Here is a 23,390-nt window from a genome sequence, read left to right on the forward strand (position 1 = left end):
CACTCAAGCCTCAGATTAAAACACAGCACCAGAGGCAAGTCCCATTGCTTGCTATGAAGGCCTGCATTATGTATACGCTGCATCAACAAAAACTGAATTCTGCCACCTGTGTAAGTGATGCAAATTACTTATACTCATATACCTTGCATGATTTAAAATGTCTCTCCTAGTCACAGCGAGTGGCAAAGAACCACCCTATACACAGGAACACCATTTCCTAGTGGCTAGAGCCTAGCTGCAGGAAATCCTGTTCATACAGTGGTACCTCGCAAGACGAAATTAATTCATTCTGCGAGTTTTTTCGTCTTGCGATTTTTTCCTCTTGCGAAGCACGGATTTTGGAAAAGCTTCAAAAATCACCAAAGTCTTCAAAAACCTCAAAAAAGGCTACCACACCGCGTGCTATGAGTTGCTCCTCGAAGTCAAGTCGCAACTGCACCCCCTGAATGCACGGTTTTAAGAAAAAGGAAACAAACTTGCAAGACAAAGGAAGCAAACTTGCAAGACGTTTTCGTCTTGCGAAGCAAGCCCATAGAGAAATTCGTCTTGCGAAGCAACTAAAAAAACAAAAAACTCTTTCGTCTTGCGAGTTTTTCGTCTTACGAGGCATTCGTCTTGCGAGGTACCACTGTACTGTCCTTTGGCTTCTGAGAATGTAACAGCCATCCTCTGAGAACTAGAGAGTTGCTTTAAAAAGAGTAAAACAAGAGTATTTCAAACGATACAGGATTCTGTGCCAGGTGCCCTCTTTATAACAACTGCTTAATACTGTTTATGCAACAGAACTGCTGAATATGTTAAGAACTGCTGCTTCCTACACACAGCACTGCACTAAATCCCTCTTGTTCCCACAGTCCATGCTATTCCCAAATCACATAACAGGAACCGATATAAGAACACCATGGTTTGCAAGGCTCACTGTCTTGCGGTGGTCACACTACTGGCCCGATCTTTAGAGCAGCCTTCCCTGTGGTCCAGATCATTATAACTCTCAGCATCTCCCAGGGCTGGGCCTTGCTGGCTGAGACTGATGGGACTGTGCCAGCTTTGGCAGGTGGGCAGGGCAAACCCCCCCCCTGTCAATTATATGACTGCCCTACCCACCTGTCCAAATTATGGACTGCCCTACCCACCTGTCCAAATCCCTTGTCCTTGCTTTAAGACTTCCTATGTGAGCATGGGAACGTGGGGACCAAGTGCTCTTTGCAGAACTCTACCCGGAAGAGGAAGGCAGCTCTAGAAAGCCTCCCAGATTCCTGGTTGTGCATTTTGGTGTCCGATCTAGTCTACGTTTCAATAAGCAATGGAAACAAAATCTGTAGGAGAGGGAAGCAAAGCGAATCAGGTAGCAGGTGACAGAAAATACCCTTTTTTCTGCCTGAGATCCTGGTAAAGCTGTTGCGAAACAAGAGGAGACAATACTGGGCTAAATGGATGCATAGTCTGACCTACAGGGTGTTAGCTTTTCAAAGGGGGCTACAAATTTATCCTACGCCTACAAGCACCTGATCTGACATAAAACTGGCACCGCCTACCATATTATGCAAGCATCCAGGCTTCAGCCTTCTCCGTCAAACAAAAAACACATCATTTCACGGGTTTTTCAATGTAGTGTTTAAGAAATGACACGGCACACGGTCCTTCTCCCTGCCTCTCCACCCTTGTAAACTCAATTCACAGTACTCTACATATTTGTTTAACTGGGAGCAGCTAAGCGGCAAAATACTGAAGCACCTCAGCAAGGCTTTCGAAAGAGTCCAAGGACCTCTCTCAAAAGTGCAGTGGAGGAGAGCAAAAGAGCATGATGCTTAAAACACAAGCAGCACAGACCCTCCAGGAGATTCCTTACACGTAAGCAGTGATGAAAAGGAAGGATAGCGCTTAGGGGCTGCTCCCATTATTTCAGGGGGGCTTTTCTGCAGGAAACTGCAGCTGGGTTCTGTAGCCAATGTGTTGTCTACACACAGAAATGCCCTCTCACATTAATACGGGAAGATCTTCCAAAAAAGGACCTCATGCAAGAGGCCATAATAAAATTATTCTAAATCCTCCTGATCTTTAAGAACGTTATTTGGGGGCATAAATCCAGTGGACCACTCAGTAACTACAAAGCAATCAGACAAACAAACAAGCGACTTGTCTTTCATTTATCTTCTTTTAACTTTTGTTTTCTAGTGCACTTTTGTCAATCCTCCCCTGGGTGTATATATATATATATATTCGTAGGCTTTCTCGTGACTTCAATGTTGAGGTGTGTGAGCCACCACAATGTGCAACGTTTCCACACACACAACGCTGGAAATTTCAGAAACTCTAGATCGTGGGCAGTCCAATGACACATGGTACAGCTCCTTACCATGCCAGAATTAACCACGGTTTCCAGGAAGGATGATGGTAACATGGAAAAGAGCTGGGCGAATCATGGCTCTTCCCATATGACCTCTACCATGATCATAGAGTTATGGGACAGACGGGCGTGTTCCCTTGATGTTTTAGTGACATCAGAAAGGGACCACCCCCACAAAGCGGTTTAATGGAAACCTAAGCAATGCCCTAATATGAAGAACTCTGTTTTAAAACAAACTTGCTGTCCGGAAAAAACAAACAAAAACAACTGACCAAAACCGAAAAACAAAACGGAACAAGGATTTCCCACTAAATACCAATACCAACACATAACAAAGAGTATAAAAATTATCTGTTTAAATATATACAAACTCTGTTCAACTCAAATACTGCTTTATTTCACGTGGAGTGTTTTTGTTTTTTTTTTTAAAAAAAAGTCTTTAGGGGGGTTATATATATCTATGTATATATATATTTCTCTATATATCTCTCTCTCTAGCGATGAGGTGAAGAAGATATTATTTTCAGTACAGAATATATTGCAACAGCGTGTGAAGAGCTGTTATCTCCATTGTGTGGCAGGTTTTCTGTACCAAAAATGAATGAATGAAAGAAAGACAGGTCAGTCGCGTTCTGAAGTAGAGAAGGCTTCTTCTTCTTTCTCTCACTTTTGGGATATGCGTGTGGGGTGGGAGGGATAGGCGGGTCATTTTTCAGACGAGCTCATTCTTTTGGATTTAATGAAGGCCATTCCATGTGTTCGCATGTGGGTGTTTAAGGCCGCTTCTGTTTCAAAGGTCTTTGCGCAAACTTTGCACTTCCTGTCGGACACGGCACTGTCAGACGACTCCTCCTCGCGGCTGGGCTTGTTCTCCTGTTGGCTGTCTTCCCCCGACCCATTTTGTTTCGAGACGGGCTGGGGCTCCTTCAGCTTGTGTACGATGAAGAGATGCCGGGAGAGGGAGACGTGGGAGGTGTAGCAGAGGCCACATTCCCTGCACTGGTACGAAGAGCCGTCAGATTTGTGCTGGGGAATATGTTCGTGGAACTGAAGGAGGTTCTCAGTCGTGAAGCCGCAGACTGCGCACTTGTGGACTTTGAAAACGTTGATCTTTAGCTTCTTCAGCGGCTGAGTGATGGCGCCTCGAGGGGGCCTGAATTCCAGCACAGGCTCTTCCAATTTACGCTTCGGACTGGGAACCTGAAGTTGGAACAAATCAGTTTTAAAATAAACAACCCAGCTACGATCATGTAGCTATTCTCATGAATGTTCACTGCTTCTGCACTAGAAATAAGTGTGTGCATTGAGCCAAGGTACTTCAAGGCTCAGCACGGTGCACAACCCAAAATTGCACAACCCAAAGCGTCTGTAACCCGAGGTATGACTGAACTTCCATTCACATGCCACCCTTTCTTCCATGATGGAACCCAAAGCTTCCAGGCCTGCTTAGCATCAACAGGCTAATGGTCTCACCAAGAGTGTGTTTTTTCCAGCCAGAGCCCCCAAACAACAACTCCTGGCGCTGAGTCCTGGCACAAACTAAAGTCCAAACGAAAGACCTTTCTCCTCCTCCTCCTTCCTCCTCACCCCCCAAACCTGACATGGCCATGCCATTGCTCCTCAACGTGGGCAGAGGCAGCGGTGGGCGATGCCCAAGCCAACCCAGAGGCAACCCAGAAGGCATCCCTTCTTCCTCCTTGCTCCGGCTGCTCTAGCAGGAGGCGGCACAGAGGCCTGCGGAGCTGGAGGAAGCGAGGAGGGAGAGAGAGGGCAGAGGGGAAGCCAGGCCATGGCATGAGGGGATTACTGTGAGGAGGAGGAGGACGAGGAGGAGGAAGAGGAGGCAGGGGGGCTGAGAGGGGGGCCTCCCTGTAGACCTGGGGGTAAAGATGGGTAAACAAATGAGGGCCAGGATAGATAGCAAGGGTCTGTGATGCCTAATAATAATAATAATAATAATAATAGTTTTATTTATATCCTGCCCTCCACTGCCAAAGCTGGGCTCAGCGGCTAACAACAATAAAAGTAACACTTTCCAATCTCCTTAAATAGGCCACAAAACCCTTTTTACGTTGGAGGTGCTTTCTTCACTTTTCCCCTCAAAAGACAAAAGAAGCTTCAAGTCTCCCAACTCTTATTTGTTGAGAGGACACAGAAGTTTATTCAGCTGGTATTCCATGTTTCTTTTTTAAAGACCAGGACTTGCATACAACTAAGAGCTCACCTTCGCGTCTTCTTTTACGGCGCTTTGTCCTACATTGCTTGATTCTGTCATCTCTTTCACATCAGGCTCTTTGATGCCGTGCATCAGCTGAATATGCTTTTCGAGCATCAACCGCTTGGTAAAAGTACGCCTTGAATCCGGACAGTGCCTGCATGAATAAAATGCATAGCAGACCATCAACAGTTATGATCAACTAGTTGGCACTAACAGTATTTGCACAGGTGCTCAAGTGCCTGCCCTTAAAATGGGTGAACATGGCTAACTCACATCTTACTGATTTCAATGGGTGTACTCAAAAATATAATTTACTTCTGTAAAAGTCGGTGAGGCAATATAGGCCTTCAGCTTGCCAGGTCTTTATTTGGAAGGTTTGGGGATGCAGGATGGAATAGTGGGTGGTGGGCCGGGAAAATTAGTGGGAATGGGGCCAGTTTTCCTGCTTTTTCCTTGAACCTGGTTAGTGTTGTGGGAATTTTCCTTGGTTTGTTTTGGAGGAATGGGTACACTAGAGGAGGGCTTTTTCCGATGTTATCTATCTCCATTTGCACCCATTGTTTTGTTTCGTCTTCTAGGATGTATGGGATTACATCGCACTTGGTTAGCGAACGTAAACAAACTGTGGAAAAGACTCTATGAACCGAAAATAGAGATGCTATATGTACTTTCCTTTGTTTTGCAACACAAGTAAATCTTTAAAACACACACATACACGTTTTACTTGGATTCAACCTGATGAACAATAGGAGCACTCTCTCTTACACATACATACACCCAGGCTATTTTAACTTATTTGATGCATAAAAAGCAGCTTGACTGCTGTCACCTATTTTATCCAGCAACAAGCTACCTTAGGAAACAGCTGGGTGCATTCCAGGACACACTTCTGGTTTCAGTACTGTCACCACACACGTGCTGAGAACGCACTTTAGCAATTGTCCCATAATCCTCTACAACCAAGGGTACATAATGTGGTGCCCACTAGACGTTTGAAACCACAACGAGTCCTCCAGACGTTCTGGGCTCCTACGGGGCCCAGTCAGCATGGCTGATGGCAGGGATGATGGGATTTGTAGTCCAGAACATCTGCAGGGCACCGTGTCGGCTAGCCCTCCTCTGTGGCAGGCAGTCTTACATGACAGACAAGCACGGGGTTCTGTAGAACCTTGTTCTTCAACTCTGGGTCCTCACATGCTGCAGGACTCCAGCTTCCACCATTCCCGACAACTGGCAAAGCTAGCTGAAAATGATGGGCATTGTAGTCCAATGACATTTGGGGACCAAAAGGTTGAAGAACACTGTGTGGCTCCACCTGGAGACTCATTTCCTCTAAAGAGTAGGCTGAAATGTGAGCAGATTGTCTCCAGATATGCTACCTGGCCTCTCAATGAGAGAAGGGCAGGTTGTTGTTGTTTTTTAAAAGGTCTAAGAATTATTATAACAAACATAGTTGCGCAGAACTCTAAAAAGCAGAACTTACGAGCAGGTATAAACTTTCCTAATGCCTTTGTGCTTGATACGATTGTGGCGGCAAAGGCTGTGCGAGGAACTGAAGGATTTGTCGCACTGTCGGCAAGGATGCTTCTTCATTTGCTTTAAAGAAAGGAAGCCAAAACGTTTTTTTAAAAAGGAGGTACATTACAATATGTGCCAGTTAACTTAAAACTTTACCTTAAACAAAGCAATGTCGCGAGCATGACGCATCCCAGGGCACCGTTATGACGTGATGTGTCCACCAGAGGGAGCAGGGCTGGGTTGTACAGCGAATTATTTCTAGAAAGCAATGGAAGGCACTTCTCCCTTACTAATTCTGATCCAGTATAGGTAGCCTGATGGCTCTACAAACACAATGCATTGAAAGACCTACTTGTGCGGTTTCCCAGATTTGCAATTACCAGTTGCAGCTGCTCTGCCTAGCCCCCTAGAAGTCAATCGAGGGGGGGAAATTAACCAGGCAAAATGGAAATCAGCTAACGAGAGGAGGAATGGCGTCGTACACAAAAGCCAGCTGTTAAATGCAGGGCAACATATGGAGGGATACATGTGCATTATTTCCATGCCCTATGCTCAGATCTTCCTGAACAGGTGGCTCACACACCTGTCATTTGACTCACAAGACCTATGGACCATTGTGTCTGTCCCCCCCCCTCCCCAATCCAAAATAAGTGGGGACTAGCCAATGGCTATGAGCCATGACGGATACATGGAACCTCCATGTGCAGGAGGAGAAGCCTGCCTCGGAGTATGAGATGCTGAGGACATACAGCAGTTCTTGCACTGCTCTGTGAGTCCCAGAAGGGTCTAACTGGTTGCTGGACCGCAATGGAAGGAGGTCTGTGTCCAGCAAGTTATGTGATGCTCTTAACCAGTCCACCTGCGGGACACGGATCCATCACTGGCATTCCTCGCCTCTGGCTGACGAGCTTGCTAGGCCCAAGCCAAACCCAAGGTTGCTAGGTGTCAGGGAACTGACATCAGAGCGAGAGGCGGAGGCAGGGCTCCAGAGCGATGCCGGAGAGGGGACCAGCAGAGGGGAAGGAATTCAGCGTAACACCAGTAGAGAAGAGAGGGAGATGGAGGAATTGGAGACAGGTCTCCAAGACCCTTCACCAGAGACTAGTGGGGAGAGCGCTGACACGCCCCTGCCTTCCCCTTACTTGCGCAGACGAGTTCCGCGCAGGGAAAGTAGGAGGAGACTTAGCGTCAAACAGCTCTTATGCTGGAAGAGGTTCAAGAAACGCCCACTGACGGATTCTGCGAGTGACTGACCGGTCACGGAGTGTGGGCTGTCAGCCAAAGCATGGTTGGCCAGGCAATCTAACTAAAACTGAAGGCAACGTACGCACAAGTAACCCCCTTACAACCATTACACTAGGCAACCCCTTAAGCTCTCTCTGCAAGGTTGCTTTAGTAGCCATTCGCAACACAAATGATAAACAGCAGCAAGTGGATCTGAACAAGGCTTGCTGCATGATGACCTACATAAATGACCCAAGAAGCAGTAAAACATTTTAACCAACGACCCGTAACCGAGAATTTATCCTATTCTGGAGCAATTCACACACACACTGCTTTCTTTCAGCTTCCATCTTTGAAAGCCGCTACATGGGTGTTTCATTATAGCATCTCCTACCCATGAGAGCTTGCTTATTACGAGTTTTCTTCTGTCTTTACCAACACCTCTGAGCTTATTACATTTTCGCGGTATTTCCCATATGGCTTTCTCTCACGTCTCTCTCTCCTTCTACCCAAGGCAGCAAAACTGACATGGTTTTTATTAGTTTTACTCCTGCCTAGGGGCCTGTGCTGAACATCAACCATGAAAAATTATGAGCTTTTAAAATTTCTTCCTTCTTTTTAATTTTACTACTCTGAAAGCCTCGTTGGCAGGGGGGAGCCAAAAGCAGGTTGGAGTCGATAAGACTGTTATTAGTTCAGAGAAGTGGGACTTGCCAGAAAATATTACAGTATGGAGTGTTCCTGCTCAGGGTTCCAGCCAGCCAGTGCTCTTTCAGGACACTCCATTACATTCCCTCTCTCCACTTCTGTTTCTATTCCTTTTCTGAGGTGCCTTTTCTGTCCACACTGAACATACTGCCTGCCCACCCTGCTTGGGGTTTGGTACATATTTTGCAGCAGCGTGACCAAGGAAACAGTCTAGTAAGACTGGTGACTGAAAGAATAAACTTAAAGGTTTATTAATCATGGCAAACAAAGCAAAAAGAGGTTTTTACATGTGGCCAAGATGGAGCCAAGAAGCTAACACCGGAACATGCAAACTCGTTTTTGGACCAGGGATGTGGGTGGGTTAAACCACAGAGCCTAGGAAAACCAATCTGTGAGGAGTAAGAACAGGGGGCCTTTCTGTTTATTGCACCTCCCCACACCACTGGTCCAAGTAACTTATTGCAAGCCCTTTGTGCAGTACAGTGGTACCTCTAGATGCGAACGGGATCCACTCCAGAGCCCCGTTCGCATCTAGAAGCAAATGTAACCAGCCACGGCACGTCTGCGCACGCACACGTCGCTTTTCGCCGCTTCTGTGCATGACGTCATTTTGAGCGTCTGCGCATGCGGCAAAACCCGGAAGTAACACGGTCGGTTACTTCCGGGTTGCTGCGGAGCGCAACTCGAATGCGCTCATCCCGAAGCGCATTCAACCCGAGGTATGACTGTGCTCCTATTCGAAATGCATAAAAATAGGATCAGACACATTCTGCTCAATAGGACCGACTAATCAGAGCACGCCTGTCATGTTAATTCATCGCAGCAGCTTTAAGTACATAAGAACAGCCTGCTGGATGAGGCCAATGGTTCAACCAGGCGAACAACCGGCTCTCACAGGGACCAACCAGATTCCTAGGAGAAGCCTGAAACAACAGCCATCTGCCCACTGTTACTCCCAGGAAAACGGCACTCAGGAGCAATGTGCTTCCAACTGCGCAGGGGAGATCACAGCCATTGTGGCTGGTGGTGTTCTATAGCCTTCTCTTCCACGAATTAGTCTAACCCTCTTTCAAAGCCATCCAAGTTGGTGGGCGACACTTTGAAAAGCGCTTAAAACTTAATGGATCTAGGCAATAACATACTCGCGAAAATTTCTAGCGTTGAATCTCCCTTTTGCGCTGTAGGAAATGTAAACCAGGCTGATCCATTGTGTTGATTTGTGTTTTATTTCCCTCCATAACCCTGTGCCTTTTAGCGTGCATGATCTTATTTGTTCTCTAGATTTATGCTTACATAAAACTAAATAGTGGCCTTTCTTTCGCTGAAATTGTGTGATGGCTGGTTACTTAAAATGCAATCAAATCTGCCTGGCCTGGCTTAGAAAGAGAGGAAGAGGCCATTCCAGCAATGCAGAATTGACATCAGTCAGTTTGTCCTGGGCTTCACCATGGTGAAGGGACTTATTTATTTTTTTGCCAGGGGTGGGGTATTATCTTTTATAATAACTTTTCAGCAACAGGCAAGTGTAATCAATAAACCTCACTGCTGGTTTGGTTGCAAGGTGGGCGACTAACAGCAACAAAATCTTTCCATGCTAAACAGCTTCGTCAACAACCTGAAAACGGCCCAGATCTAATCTTCTAATTCTCCGCTCAACACCCGCAATTTACCTTTCCGTGTTCTTTCCTCATGTGGGATATGTAAACATCTCTCTGAGTAAACAGGCGATCACATTCCCAACACGTCCAGCCGGGATTGGGGACTTTCTGGGGCTCTGCTTTCTTCACAGGGGAGGGGGACTTCTTCTCTGTCTTTTCTGTCCCGTTGATGGATTTGGAGTCCTCCTTGTTGTGACTGACCGAGTTCTGAGTGGTGGGCTTCGTGCTCAGCGGCAAACTGATACCCAGGTTCGGAGGCCCCTCGACACTTTTCAGCGTCCCGTGCATAGACTAATTCAAAAAGAAAGAACAAAGCAAGGTGGTACTTGCTATCTAGAGAGAATACAAGGTGCGATGACCAGCAGGCGGAAGGCTGGAGAAGCCAGTGTGGTGTAGTGGTTAGCACGTTGGACTAGGACCTGGGAAGCCAACAGGGTTCAAATCCCCACTCTGCCACAAAACTCACTGGGCATAGCTGTCAAGCATCCCTTATTTGGTGGGACAGTCCCTTATCCCAGCGCCATGTCCCGCTGCTGTCCCTTATTGATGATGTCCCTTAAATAAGCTACTGAAGGTAATGGGGCCCTTTCTACGTCCAGCTGTGCTTTGTCAACAACAAATTGTTGCTTTTTTGTGTTGAATATATGCTATATGGTAATTTATGGACCTAATAGGTATCTAAAGCCATTTGCATGCAACAAAATATGTATTTTATCAAAGTAATGGTTGATCCCTTATTTTGGCTGCCGGTCTCTTATTTTTGAGGCTGCTGGTCCCTTATTTTCAAATCTGTAAGTTGACAGCTATGTCACTGGGTGACCTTCGGCCAGTCACTCGCTGCCAGCCTCCCAGGGTTGATGCGAGGATAAAGTGTGGAGGAGGAGAACTACGAAAGCCACTTTCAACTCCTTGGACGAAAAGCAGAATGCAGATATGTGATAAATAAAATAAAATAAATGCTTGTAGATTAAGTTTCACGAATCCATGGCATCCATAGGCCAATGTACAGAGGCAGCAAAAACCACATGACACAGCTGGACTGTACCACTTCAAAGATGGGGGACTGCATGTCTGAATTCCCCCTACCCGCCATTACCTTGCACAGAGAGAGCTGCCATGTTGGGGGGGGGAGTGTTCTAGACTAGCCTTTCCCCTTATATTCTGTCAAGGTTGTCTGCTATGGATAAAAATCTCACCGAGGAATCCCTGGGTTTGCCCAGAACACAAGCTGAAAGTCACTGCAGTAAAGCCAATAGCTTAAAAGCAGAAGTCCAGTGGGAAAAGGCTACTGATTGCCTAATGCCTTAGTATAAATATATATATCATTATAAATACCAAAGTTCAAAGGAATGAAACTACCAGAAGTAGTAAGGTAAAGGGACCCCTGACCACTAGGTCCAGTCGTGAACGACTCTGGGGTTGTGGCGCTCATCTCGCTTTATTGGCCGAGGGAGCCAGCGTACAGCTTCCGGGTCATGTGGCCAGCATGACTAAGTCACTTCTGGAGAACCAGAGCAGCACACGGAAGCGCCGTTTACCTTCCCACCAGAGTGGTACCTATTTATCTATTTGCATTTTGACGTGCTTTCAAACTGCTAGGTTGGGTGGAGCAGGGACCGAGCAACAGGAGCTCACCCCATTGCGGGGATTCGAACCGCCGACCTTCTGATCGGCAAGTCCTAGGCTCTGTGGTTTAACCCACAGCACCACCCGCGTCCCTACCAGAAGTAGTAGTCAGCCTCAAAACACCACTCCAGAAAAATCTTGTGGGGGGTTGTTTTCTTTTAACCTATAAAATAGAGAAAGAAAAAGTCTCTGAAAGTGAATTCCGTAACTTCATAGTAATCTGCATGAAGTTTAGAATCTATGCAGATTAAGGGAGCGACCATAACTCAGTAGTACTATAGCGCAGAGGCTGGGACATCTCTCATCATCCATGACTGCAGGCCACGCTGGCTGCGGCTGATGAAAGCTGCAGACCAACAATATTTGGAAGGCATCGCACTGCACGCCTGGCATAAGGTCCAGGTTCAGGCTTTGATCTATTCAGTTCAAAGATTTGGGAAAGTCCTCTGCTCTGAGACTTGGGGCAGAGCAGCTGCCAGACTGAGTAGACAGTACTAGGTTAAGCAGTTTAGTGACCTGGTTCCTAGAATATAATGCCGTTTCACGGGTTCACAGTTTTATTGTTCGCAAGCCTGCTCCCCTGCATCTAACCTGGTGTCAGGAACGTCCCCGTCCCCCCTGAGCGCAGGGGAAGTGTTAGACTCAGAAATCGAACTAGGTGAACGAGGGTCTGACTCTGCAGATGAGAACTGGCTGACAGTCGAGAAAGGGAAGTTTGACCGCCCTTCCTAGGGAAGACTCTGTTGGCTCTCAGGAAGAGGTGGAGTTGTACGGCAGCCAGAGCACTGCTAGGCAATCAGCAGATAAGCAGAGGTCTGAGTCAGTGTCAAGTGGGAGTGGGAGCAGGCCAGTCTCTCAGTCCCCATTCTAGCCGTCTGGATAAGATCAGATGGCAACGGAAGGGCAAAAGGGGAAAGGCGGGAGTTTGGTGTCCTTCCTCCTGTGGGAGGGATGAAAATTCAGACCGACCAACTATTGCAAATGCGAGCAGGCAAGAAGCTGGGCTCTGGGTGTGTCTTTTTTGTAAATAAACGTGCATAAAACTGCCGGAGAGTCATTACATTACAGGCTTGCTTGCCTGCCAGAGATCATTACACCTACTTTCATCTACTTCTGGTGGCTCCCCATTATGGTTGCCAAACAAAGTCCACACACCTTGATATGATCCATCATGAGCTGCTTCTGTGCGTACAAAAGCGAACAGTCTGGACACTTGAAGACAGACACTTTCTGGTTTTCGATGTGTTGGTCAAAGTGGCGATACAGCAAAGGCTGCAGGGTAAACACTGTGTCGCACATGGAGCATTTGTAGATTATCCTTTTAAAAGAAAAACACACAGAAAAAGGCAGTTGAAAAAATAATGTCAGTCCGTTGCGGCATTTCATTTATTCCAAAAGACTGCATTATTGGCACAGGTTTTTAAACCGTACCCCAATTTTCTGTCCCACAAAGGGGCTGCTCAAAATGAAAAGCAGGCAGGTAGAGATTTGGACCCTCGTCTCCCAGGTCCTAATCCAGCACTCTAACCACTACCTCATACTGCCTCACAGGGCAGTGTGAAATTGTAGGTGAAGCTAACCACACATAAGCCCAATGCATGGAAGCAATGCCCGAAAAGGCCCAGATATGTAGGTCACTCAGTGGCAATCAGGCGTTTTCATTTCTAAGGCTCATAAGAACAACCTTTGCAAAACTGAAAGTAGTGCTTGCATGGCAATGGGCTTTCAAACGACCCCTTGAGGCTGTAAATCATCTTGGTGGTTTCAGTGCCTTTCCATAAACGCAGACAAAGGACTCTTGCTCCTAATAAGGGAAGCATTACCAGCCACTTATCATTAGAACTGACACTGAATTTTCACCCGGAGCAAAATTCAGCTGAAGAATTGGAGGGACGTCAAGGGGAGCCGGAGGAACGTTTGAAAGGAACGGCAAAAATAATAATTAAATTCTCATTTTGCACATTCCTCCTTTTTCTATGAAGATGCATTGTAGATGCTGTATCTGCATTATGCATTTATAACAGCGGCATACCGGTTCTGACTTAAGAAACCCTGGGAAATGTAATCTAGCAAGGATGCTTAGATTTCGCTATTAAAGACCCTTATCATTCTCTCACACAGAGTGCTCCCTTGGGAGAGGAATGGCCATTTGCATCTGGAGTGAGCATAGATAAGGCGTGGGGAAACTGCAGGGTTTTTTGGGGGGGGGGGTTCCAGCCTCTCGTACCCATTGCCCCGCCTACATTTGCCTCTAGCTCCACCCATTTTTTTGCCTCTGGCCCTGCCTACCATTGATGTGTGGCCTCTGGAAAGCTGTCCATAAGGGGGACATACCCTTGGGCTGAAACAGGTTCCCCTAGACCAGTGATGGCCAAACTTGTCCCTCCAGCTGTTTTGGGACTACAACTCCCATCATCCCTAGCTAACAGGACCAGTGGTCAGGGATGATGGGGATTGTAGTCGCAAAACAGCTGGAGGGCCAAGTTTGGCCATCACTGCCCTAGGCCAGGAGTCCGCAACCTTTAAGACAAAAAGAGCCACTTGGACCCGTTTCTGAAGGAAAAAAAACTGGGAGCCGCAAAACCATTGTGACATTTAAAACAAATATATCTCCGGAGCCGCGATCTGACAGCGGGCGGGAAGGTGACGTCGGGACAGTGCATGACTAACCCACGCACCGCCGCTATGCGACATCACAGCCAGTGCAACGCCCGCCACAGTGGGGAGTGTCGGGGTGCACAATGCGCCTCCTCCCCTCGCTAGTATCTGCCCCAAATACAAAGGTGTAAAAGAGCCACATGCGGCTCCGGAGCCACGGGTTTCAGACCCCTGCCCTAGACCATCAGCAAGGAAGTACTGAAGTGGATATGAGAAATCTGGGGAGAGGAAAACAGCGAGGCTTCGGTATAACACTGACAAAAACAGAGTGGCTTGCCAAATTATTGGAGTATTACAACATATCCAAAACAATGGGAGAAATGGGAAGGATCTCAAAAGAGAAGATAGACAGGGACTAGAAGGTGTTTAAAGGATACTTGCAAAACCATACTGAAAAATCAGAACTCCTATTACAATAAACAAGTTCCGTTTTAAATACTGAAATGCTAAATAAGATGGATAACAATGTGTAATAGAAAAAAGAGCATGAAATTAGGTTAAAGGTGTGTGAAAGAAAGTAATAGAAGTGGAAAGAAATTGCAACTGAGTAGACTGGAAGTCTAACACAAAGGTGGGGTGAGGGGTGGTGGATGGTGATGGGAAAAGGAATTATCTGCGGGATTGAGTGTAGGTATGTTTGAACATTTTTAAGGATTGTATGAAATGTATGAAATGTATGTGTGTATGCTTGTATATTCGCAATATGTGTGTATTAATACTGAATTATTTTAATAATAAAAACTTTAAAAAATAAGAAAAAAGAAAACAGCGAGGCTTCAACCGCTGCAAAATCCCTATTTGAAAGGTCGGCTCTGTGTGGGAAAACGTGACCTAAAATTTGCTTTGACGCAAGACCTTTTCAACACGCTAAAAATAAACGGATCTCTGTGCAACTTTTTCAGTTACACGGGAGCAGGGTGCTCATACACTCTCACCAATTTCACTCATAACCTTCTTGAATTAAGCATTCTAAGCACATGCTGTCGAACATGCTGCTCTTTTGTCTCATTTATATATTGCACCTGTCCTTTAATTTTAGAAGCACAGTGGAAAGTAGGAGAACCAGCTCTTGCCAGGACTTTTCCCGCTTCTCTGATGGCATATGGGGAGTTCTGGTCATGACACGCAACATTCATTTCTGAGCATGATAACCGTAGCATTGCAAGTCAATAGTTAAGTCAAGTAGGATGCAAAGATCAGAGCTGCTTACTTGGGCTCCCCTATCTTGATTCCAGGGTGCTGCGTATAGGCGTGGGAATGAGTGCTGGGCGCCGACTTGAATGCCATTGGACAAATGGGACACTTGTAGAAGACTTCACAGTGAGAACCTTGGATGTGGGATTTGAGCGCCGCCACATCAGAGTATACCACATTGCAATGGACACAGCTGCAAGAGATAGAGAGTTATGTCAGTGTTTTCTGTTGTGCAGTGCAACGCAACACCGTAGGGTCTAAGTGCTAGCATCCTTCTACAGCGTGTAGAAAATGGCCAAGGACACAGCTATAACTGTACACAGAACAAATAAAGGATACAAAATGTCTCCAGTATGCTACTCTTTCCAAGTACAGTGGTACCTTGGTTCTCAAATAACTTGGAACTTAAACACTGCAAACCCGGAAGTAAGTGTTCTGATTTGCGAACTTTTTCCAGAAGCCGAACATCCTCCGTTTTGAGTGTTATGCTTCTGATCTGAGTGCCATGCTTCCGTTTTGAGTGTTACACTGAGGTCTGTCTGTTTTTGCTATTTCTTTTGCATTTTTGTGGCTTTTTGGTTTTGTTTTTGTGACTATGTGGAACTGATTGATTGATTGATTGTGTGACTGCAGTACATTGAATACTGCTTTCATTTTATCGATCAGAGGTCTCATTAGATAGTAAAATTCATGTTAAATTGCTGTTTTAGGGGTTGTTTTTAAATGGATTAATCCCTTTTGCATTACTTTCTATGGGAAAGCACGCCTTGGTTCGGGAACGCTTTGGTTTTGGAATGGACTTCCGGAACGGATTATGTTTGAGAACCAAGGTACCACTGTATCACTGAAAGATTCTCAACCCTGGGGCACACGGCCCAAAGGACTGTGGCCCAGACCAAGGATTTTATCTCCCTCTGTACAAGGTTGGTAAGAAGCCGACAGCTCTGTTCTGCATGCAGGAAAAGTCTCACGATGAAAGAAGCAAAAGATAAAACAAAAACCCCTGTGACCCTCTCTCCCTTTCTGATATCATGCCACAAAGATACTCATAGGTGGAACAAAAGCATAGTTCAGAACCGTGCCGAAGTAGCCTGCATACTTTGAGCAGCTGTGCTTTAACAAACCTACCAATATTAATGAAAATGTCATCCCCCAAATTTGAAGCTTGAAGATGCTGTACAGCTAGAGTGGCCAGATGCCAAGGCAAGGAGGTTTTTGCATCTTGCCCCTGGAAAAATTATGTGGCTAACATATTCCCACATATTTACTCATGGAATTTGTTCTAGAAGAAGCATGTTGAGAGTCAATTCAAAATATCCTCATCAAGTGGATTAGCTACCACAAAATACCATAATGATTATTCCGAAATATGCATATAACAGATTTTGAAACTTGTTTAAAGACTAAGCTTTTAAAATTTGGCCCCTTGCTATGTGCCTGTAGATTCAGGTATTAAAAAAAAAAAAAAGTACTCGAATAATTATGTGGCACTAACAATATGCCATTTCCCCTGAAGTTTTGGCTTTTCGAAACTTTATACAGCATACCACTACACAGTCTCAAAAGTATTTTTATTATACTGACCGAAATCCAACTCTTCGAGTGTAGTGCAGGCAGTTCTTTGTGACGTGGGTCTGGAAATGTACCGATCTACAGATTGCACCACACTCGGGACACGTGTACGGCGATTTGTGCTGATGAATTCTCTGATGCGATGCAAAGCTGCACAGGTTGGGAAGCAGCATTTGACATATACTACACGTCTTCTACACAATAAACCGGAAACAAATGAGATGATAAGCCAATTGTTTGCCCTGGGCACACGTTAACATTTAATAAAGGTAGTTACGATTCATCATCATCATCATCATAGAAAGTACCATTATGGGTGTTTCAGTTAAAAGGGATAAGAACAAAGCAATAAAACGGACCCATTACACCACTGTTCCTTTAAACTGAATTCCTGTCTCTTAGGTCCAGGTTAAGAAAGGACAGGTGCATTATATCCTGTAAAGTACAGGTAATTGCATTTGCTAACCACATTCACTGTCACAACTCTTTCTCCTTCTCTTCTAATTAGATTAGAACCTAAGGGTTGAATCCAACAAAGTCATTCCGCTTGAGCTATGAACGTTCTCCTTCCTTTGCTTTGCATTTTCTTTTCTATATAAAGTTTTGTTAACATTTTTTCACAATACAAGACAAGCTAATCTACACCCAAAAAATAATACAGTGGTACCTCTAGATACGAACGGGATCTGTTCCGGAGCCCCATTTGCATCTAGAGGTAAACGTAACTAGAGACGGCACGTCTGCGTACACACGCGTCGCTTTTCACCGCTTCTGCGCATGCATGTGACGTCATTTTTAGCGTCTGTGCATGCGCAAGCAGCGAAACCCGGAAGTAATGTGCTCCGTTACTTCCGGGTTGCCGAGGAGCGCAACTCGAACATGCTCAACTCGAAGCATATTTAACCCGAGGTATGACTGTAAAGAGAAAAGAAAAGCGATAGTGAAAGAAGAATTCAAGATCCGCTCACAAATATATCTTAACTGTTGCCTCATACAAAGATATGTCCCTTCACCTCTCATCCCTCTCTTCTCCCAGCCTCCCTCCCCTTCCTTTGCTTTCATATTCTCATACATCAAAAAGCATAATGACAACAATAAAGAAGGGAGTAAAGGAAAAGAAATCAAAGCAAGGAAGGAAGGAAAACAAAAGAAAGGAAGGATGCGAGGAGAAAGGAGGGAGTATTCAAAAAAACGACATTATAATTCCAGTCAATTGCCTTTCGTCAGCATGTTATCCAAGAATGTTTTTCCAAAGGTACCCATGAGAAGAGGGCAGCTGCCAGTCATGTTCCTTGACTTTAATGGGTTCAACAAACGGATGCCAAACTTTAGAAAAGTTGTCCTTTTTCGGATTGTGTAGAGTTCCGATATATTTTGCTAACTTTTCCGTTAGTTCCAAGCCCATGTAATTTGTTCGGGCCAGTTGGGAGAACCACCAAAGTTTGGGGGGGGGCGTTGGAGGGGGGGGGTTGCGCAGGTGGAGGAAAGGGAAAGTTATGTTGCACAAGCAGAAATCATTCCACTTCCTTGTGCAGAGTCATTGTTAGATGCAGCCCTGAAGGGTTAAACTCCATAAAGGAGGAACCTTGCCTTCTCTTGCTTAAGTTGTAAATGAAACATCATGTGCTTTACGGACTGTATTGAAAGGCATGGGGGGAGGCTCCCTTTTTATTCAAGAAGAAATCAGAAACTTTAGGGAAGTTGAAAAACCCAACAGGAATGAGCTGTTTTTCATAACTCATCGTCACTTCAAAACCCTGATCCACAGCTGTAGCAAATGAGGTTTGCGGATGGGTTGCAAAGACTGGTGGGGGTGTCATGGCACCCACAACAAATCTACATCAGGCTATGCTGATTTTGTTTTCGTACTGCTCTTCCTCCAGAGCTCTGGGTGGTGTTATGCATCCAGACAACAATATTGGTTAACCTGAGAGACAGAAACTGGCTCAAGATCAGCCAGGAAGCCATGCAGCTGGACAGGGTTTTGAATTCAGTTCTGTCTGGTCCAGCTCGTGAACCCTCACAAACCCCATAGGTCAGTTCCATCTCCCCAAGCTTTGAGTCCGGTTATTCCCTGGGGATGGGAGACAGCATCAATAGGTAAAAAGGTAAAGGTCACCTGGACGGTTAAGTCCAGTCAAAGGCGACTATGGGGTTGCAGCGCTCATCTCACTTTCAGACCGAGGGAGCCGGCGTTTGTCCACAGACAGCTTTCCGGGTCATGTGGTCAGCATGACTAAACCGCTTCTGGCGCAACGGAACACTGTGACGGAAACCAGAGCGCACGGAAATGCCATTTACCTTCCTGCCACAGCTGTACCTATTTATCTACTTGCACTGGCGTACTTTCGAACTGTTAGGTTGGCAGGAGCTGGGACAGAGCAACAGGAGCTCACCCCGTTGTGCGGATTCGAACCGCCAACCTTCTGATCTGCAAGCCCAAGAGGCTCAGTGGTTTAGAGCACAGCGCCACTACTGCATCAACATCCTATGTCCACACCAACTCTCAGAACCTTGGAGGAAAGAGCAGTATAGAAACAGAACAAGAGAGTACAGCAGGAATGAATGTAATGTTGACCCTGTGATGTTGAAACTGCAGAGACCCTTGCTGTCTTTTCAATCAATCAATCAATCAATCAATCAATCAATACAGCTATTATAATATTTCGCAAGAGAAAATTTTCAGCACTGTTTAGTCTTTTATCTGCCCCTCCCCACCAGCTGTCAATATCAGACTCACTTCTTTGGAATATAATCTTAATCATGTGTTGGCCCCATCAACACAGCAGTATCCAACACTGAGGTCCAGCGCCAAGGGCCTTCTGGCGGTTCCCTCGCTACGATAAGCCAAGTTACAGGGAACCAGGCAGAGGGCCTTCTCAGTAGTAGCACCCACCCTGTGGAACGCCCTCCCACCAGATGTCAAAGAGAAAAATAACTACCAAACTTTTAGAAGATATCTGAAGGCAGCCCTGTTTAGGGAAGCTTTTAATGTTTAATAGATTATTGTATTTTAGTGTTTTGTTGGAAGCTGCCCAGAGTGGCTGGGGAAACCCAGCCAGATGGGCGAGGTATAAATAATAAATAATAATAATAATTGTTGTTGTTGTTGTTGTTGTTGTTGTTGTTGTTGTTGTTGTAAGATACCCCCTTGGAATAGGCATGGCTTTCCTGGGAAGTGTTGTTTTTTATGGGCTTTGAGAGTGGATGGAAGAGACTCCCCCTTTCCACACACAGAGCTACAATTCCCAGAGCTCCCTGGAAGACTGGTTGCTAAATCACCCCGCCATGACTGCTTGGAGTAGCAGAATACTGGTTTAAATGTATGTTGCTGGTGCAGCCTTACTCTTTAGTAAGTCCCACAAGACACAATGGGGCTTTCTTCTGAGTCAATGCACATAGGCTTGTAGCACCTAAAACCCAGTACAGTGGTGCCCCGCAAGACGAATGCCTCGCAAGACGAAAAACTCGCTAGACGAAAGGGTTTTCCGTTGTTCGAGGTGCTTCACAAGACGAATTTCCCTATGGGCTTGCTTTGCAAGATGAAAACGTCTTGCGAGTCTTCCCCCTTTCCCCCCCTTTTTCTAAGCCGCTAAGCCGCTAATAGCCGCTAAGCCGCTAATAGCGCTAATGGCTGTGCTTCGCAAGACAAAAAAACCGCTAGACGAAGAGACTCGCGGAACGAATTGTTTTCATCTTGCGAGGCACCACTGTACATAGAACATGTGAGAGGAGCAGCAACAAAATGTTGCAGTATATCCTCCCTCTAACAGAAGCACTCCTTCCAACTGATATCCGACATTCTGCAACTACCAAGCATGCTCAGTCTTCGCTGGAAGGTTGAGGGGGATGTCCACCAAAATTTATATACAGTGGTGCCTCGCAAGACAAAATTAATTCGTTCCGTGAGGCTCTTCGTATAGCGGTTTTTTTGTCTTGCGAAGCAAGCCCATTGACAGCTTAGCGGATTAGCGCTATTAGCAGCTTATCAGCGGATCAGCTGATAAGTGGCTTAGCGGCTTAGGAAAAGGGGGGGAAAGGGGGGGAAACCCGCAGGAACTCGCAAGACATTTCGTCTTGCGAAGCAAACCCATAGGGAAATTCGTTTTGCGAAGCGCCTCCAAAATGGAAAACCCTTTCGTCTAGCGGGTTTTCCGTCTTGCGAGGCGTTCGTCTTGCGGGGCACCGCTGTACCTGCAAACCTCAGGAATCCCATTACAACGCTGCAATCTTCCTCTCTTGTTCCCCAGTGGCCTCCAATCCTGTCAGCACTTAACCACCTGAGTTTGCCATTATGAGGTTCTGCAGTTCTGGACTGAATCACTTCAGACCTTCAGGGGTCAAATTTTGGAAGGCACCATCAACTTGGGGGGGGGGAGGGAATATGCCTTATAAGCAACAAACTAAGATTTGCAGAGACGTGCACCATACATTTCTCTCAGATATTCTAGTTCATTATTACATGCAGGGATTGAGGGAATATTCAACAATACAAGCCCTGCCCCACCTGTGGCCTAAAGTAGGTGCAAACCAGAATGTTTTGCGTGTGCTTGGGCTTTTCAGTTTGGAAAGAAGAGATAAATGAGGTTCTGCAGTTAATCCATGGGTAACCTAGCAACCTGGAAGGAATTTCACTCAGCTCCACAAGTACAATTTGCCACAGAAGCTAGCTATTTTTTAAAAAAACAGAGAGATTTCTAGCTTGTTTGAAATTATAACCAATTCATAAATCACACAAGATGTGTACAAGCTCAGATTTAAGAGTGTGCTCTGCCAGGAACAATTTACATCTATATATGCACATCCCAATCTACATTACACCGAATTGGCCAGATGTGCCTTTTGCTGGGAATGGGGGTGTGCATCAGCAACTGAAGCCACCCAGTTCTTTTGCTGGGATCTGAGCCAATATTTTATTTTGCCTCTTGCTTTTCCCAGCCTAAAGCTGAACATGCACTGTAAATTCTCTTTTTTCCAGAAATGTTTCCTTGCTGAAATTTACATTTAAAATATAATCGTGTGTGTTAGTGGTTCTGCTTTCATATCAATGAATAGCAAAACAAATAAGAAAAGTAAACTAGAGGTAATATTAACATTTTGAGCTTACAAAAAGCATTACACAATTTATGACAAATTCTATATTTCCAAAAGTGGTATTGCTTGATTTTAAAAGCTACCAATATATAAGACATAAGCCCCAAAGGGTGGTAAATATTACTTTCACAAATAAACTTCACTACTGCAACCCATTCACGCTGTTTCGTTCATTTGGCTGATCTCCCCTTCCTCAAAATTTGTAACAGTGTTCGTACATTCAGAGTGATGGCAGGCAGCATGGCCCTTGCTCTGATTTGGCTTTCTAGATTTTATTAAGATTAGCAACTATTATTACATAGGATTTCTAGAAAGAAAGAAGATTGGAAAATTTAAAGTTTATATAGGGAAATTTTGTAAAAATTTAATGAGGGATAGAAAAATCTTGGAATGGGGTTTTTTTTTTTTTTTGGCCTTAGTGGAAATGTTTTAAGAGGTTAAGTGTAAATAGGTATATTAGATTTAATGGGGAATAAGATTAAAAATATTTTAAGATAAAGGATTTGCTGAGATAATGTATAGAAGTGGAACACAAAAAGGGAGGTGAGAGGAGGTCAATGAAACAAGGGAATGAAAGATAGATTATGGTAAAGGTATGATGTGTGTTTTTAAATTGTTTTTGTTTTGTTTAGTTTATAGTGTTTAGATGTTAACGTTGCGTTTTGTATTGTCTATATTGTATTGTTTCTTTTGTTCTTTTTTTCTTTTTCTTCTTTTTTGTAAGTTTTAAAAGTAATAAATATCATTTTTTTAAAAAAGGATTTCTAGAAAGAAAAACGGGAGCTAGTTTACTGTCTACTAGTGGTGAACGGCTTGCAAAAAGGCTCCGCTATCTCACATGCTGGCTCGTTTACGAAGTTCAAATCATAATCCAGCTCCACTGCAGAGACCTCATCTTCCACAGCCTCTTAATCCCCTGGTAAATTTCCATTCTAAACAGGAGCAGCTAGCTAGACAGCTTTGGAAATGCCTAGATACTCACTGTAGGGACCAACTCTTGCTTTGATCACAGTTTGCAACAGAGCCAGGAAAGGGTTGGGGAAGACATTTTTTTCCAGCTGGGGTAGATTCTTCTACTTTAGAAAGCAAGATGTCAAAAGTATATTCAGGACAGAAACATACACATTTTCTCTTAGCCTTTCTGCTCGCAAAGCAAACCGCTCTTCAGACTTGGGAATCGGGCAACAGAAAGGCACAAAAAGGCAGCCCAAATTCTTGAGCCCCCAAACCCCAAGAGTAAACCCTAAATAAAGTATGCAGTCAATTCCAGAAAGCAGTTGATGTTTATTGTCAACAGTATATCTAGAATCACAGGTTGCCCCATAAACCAAAACTAATGCAATGCAAGTATAGCAACACACACACACTGTCCCAAGAGTAAAAAAAAGAAGAAGAGAGTAATATACTGTACATGGATCCAAACAATCCACAGGAGAATGATATGACTAAAAATCCCGAGCGACATGAGCTCTGGATAATGAACAAACCACTTTTGAAAACACACACAAATGAATCTACCTTTTGTACAGGGATGGGTGAAATCTACGAATTTTGGTTTCCCTCTGTTTATCGT

The 23,390-nt window shown here is 45.0% G+C and overlaps 1 protein-coding gene across 10 annotated transcripts in view; it reads right to left on the reverse strand.

The window, feature by feature from the left end:
• Positions 1-1,122: 1,122 nt before the first annotated feature.
• The window catches only part of ZNF532 (zinc finger protein 532), a 52,374-nt gene continuing 30,106 nt past the window's right edge, over positions 1,123-23,390 (reverse strand). For all 10 annotated transcript variants that reach the window (XM_081881362.1, XM_081881371.1, XM_081881363.1 and 7 more), the window contains 7 exons: positions 16,736-16,917; positions 15,168-15,344; positions 12,455-12,617; positions 9,686-9,964; positions 6,049-6,161; positions 4,572-4,719; positions 1,123-3,547 (listed from right to left, as the gene is read on the reverse strand). In XM_081881362.1, the coding sequence (XP_081737488.1) occupies positions 3,053-3,547; positions 4,572-4,719; positions 6,049-6,161; positions 9,686-9,964; positions 12,455-12,617; positions 15,168-15,344; positions 16,736-16,917 (1,557 nt within the window). In that variant the 3' untranslated portion in view covers positions 1,123-3,052. The remainder of the gene's footprint in view (positions 3,548-4,571; positions 4,720-6,048; positions 6,162-9,685; positions 9,965-12,454; positions 12,618-15,167; positions 15,345-16,735; positions 16,918-23,390) is intronic.

The sequence above is a fragment of the Podarcis erhardii genome, assembly GCF_964252035.2.
Source record: "Podarcis erhardii genome assembly, chromosome: 11".
Taxonomy (NCBI): domain Eukaryota; kingdom Metazoa; phylum Chordata; class Lepidosauria; order Squamata; family Lacertidae; genus Podarcis; species Podarcis erhardii.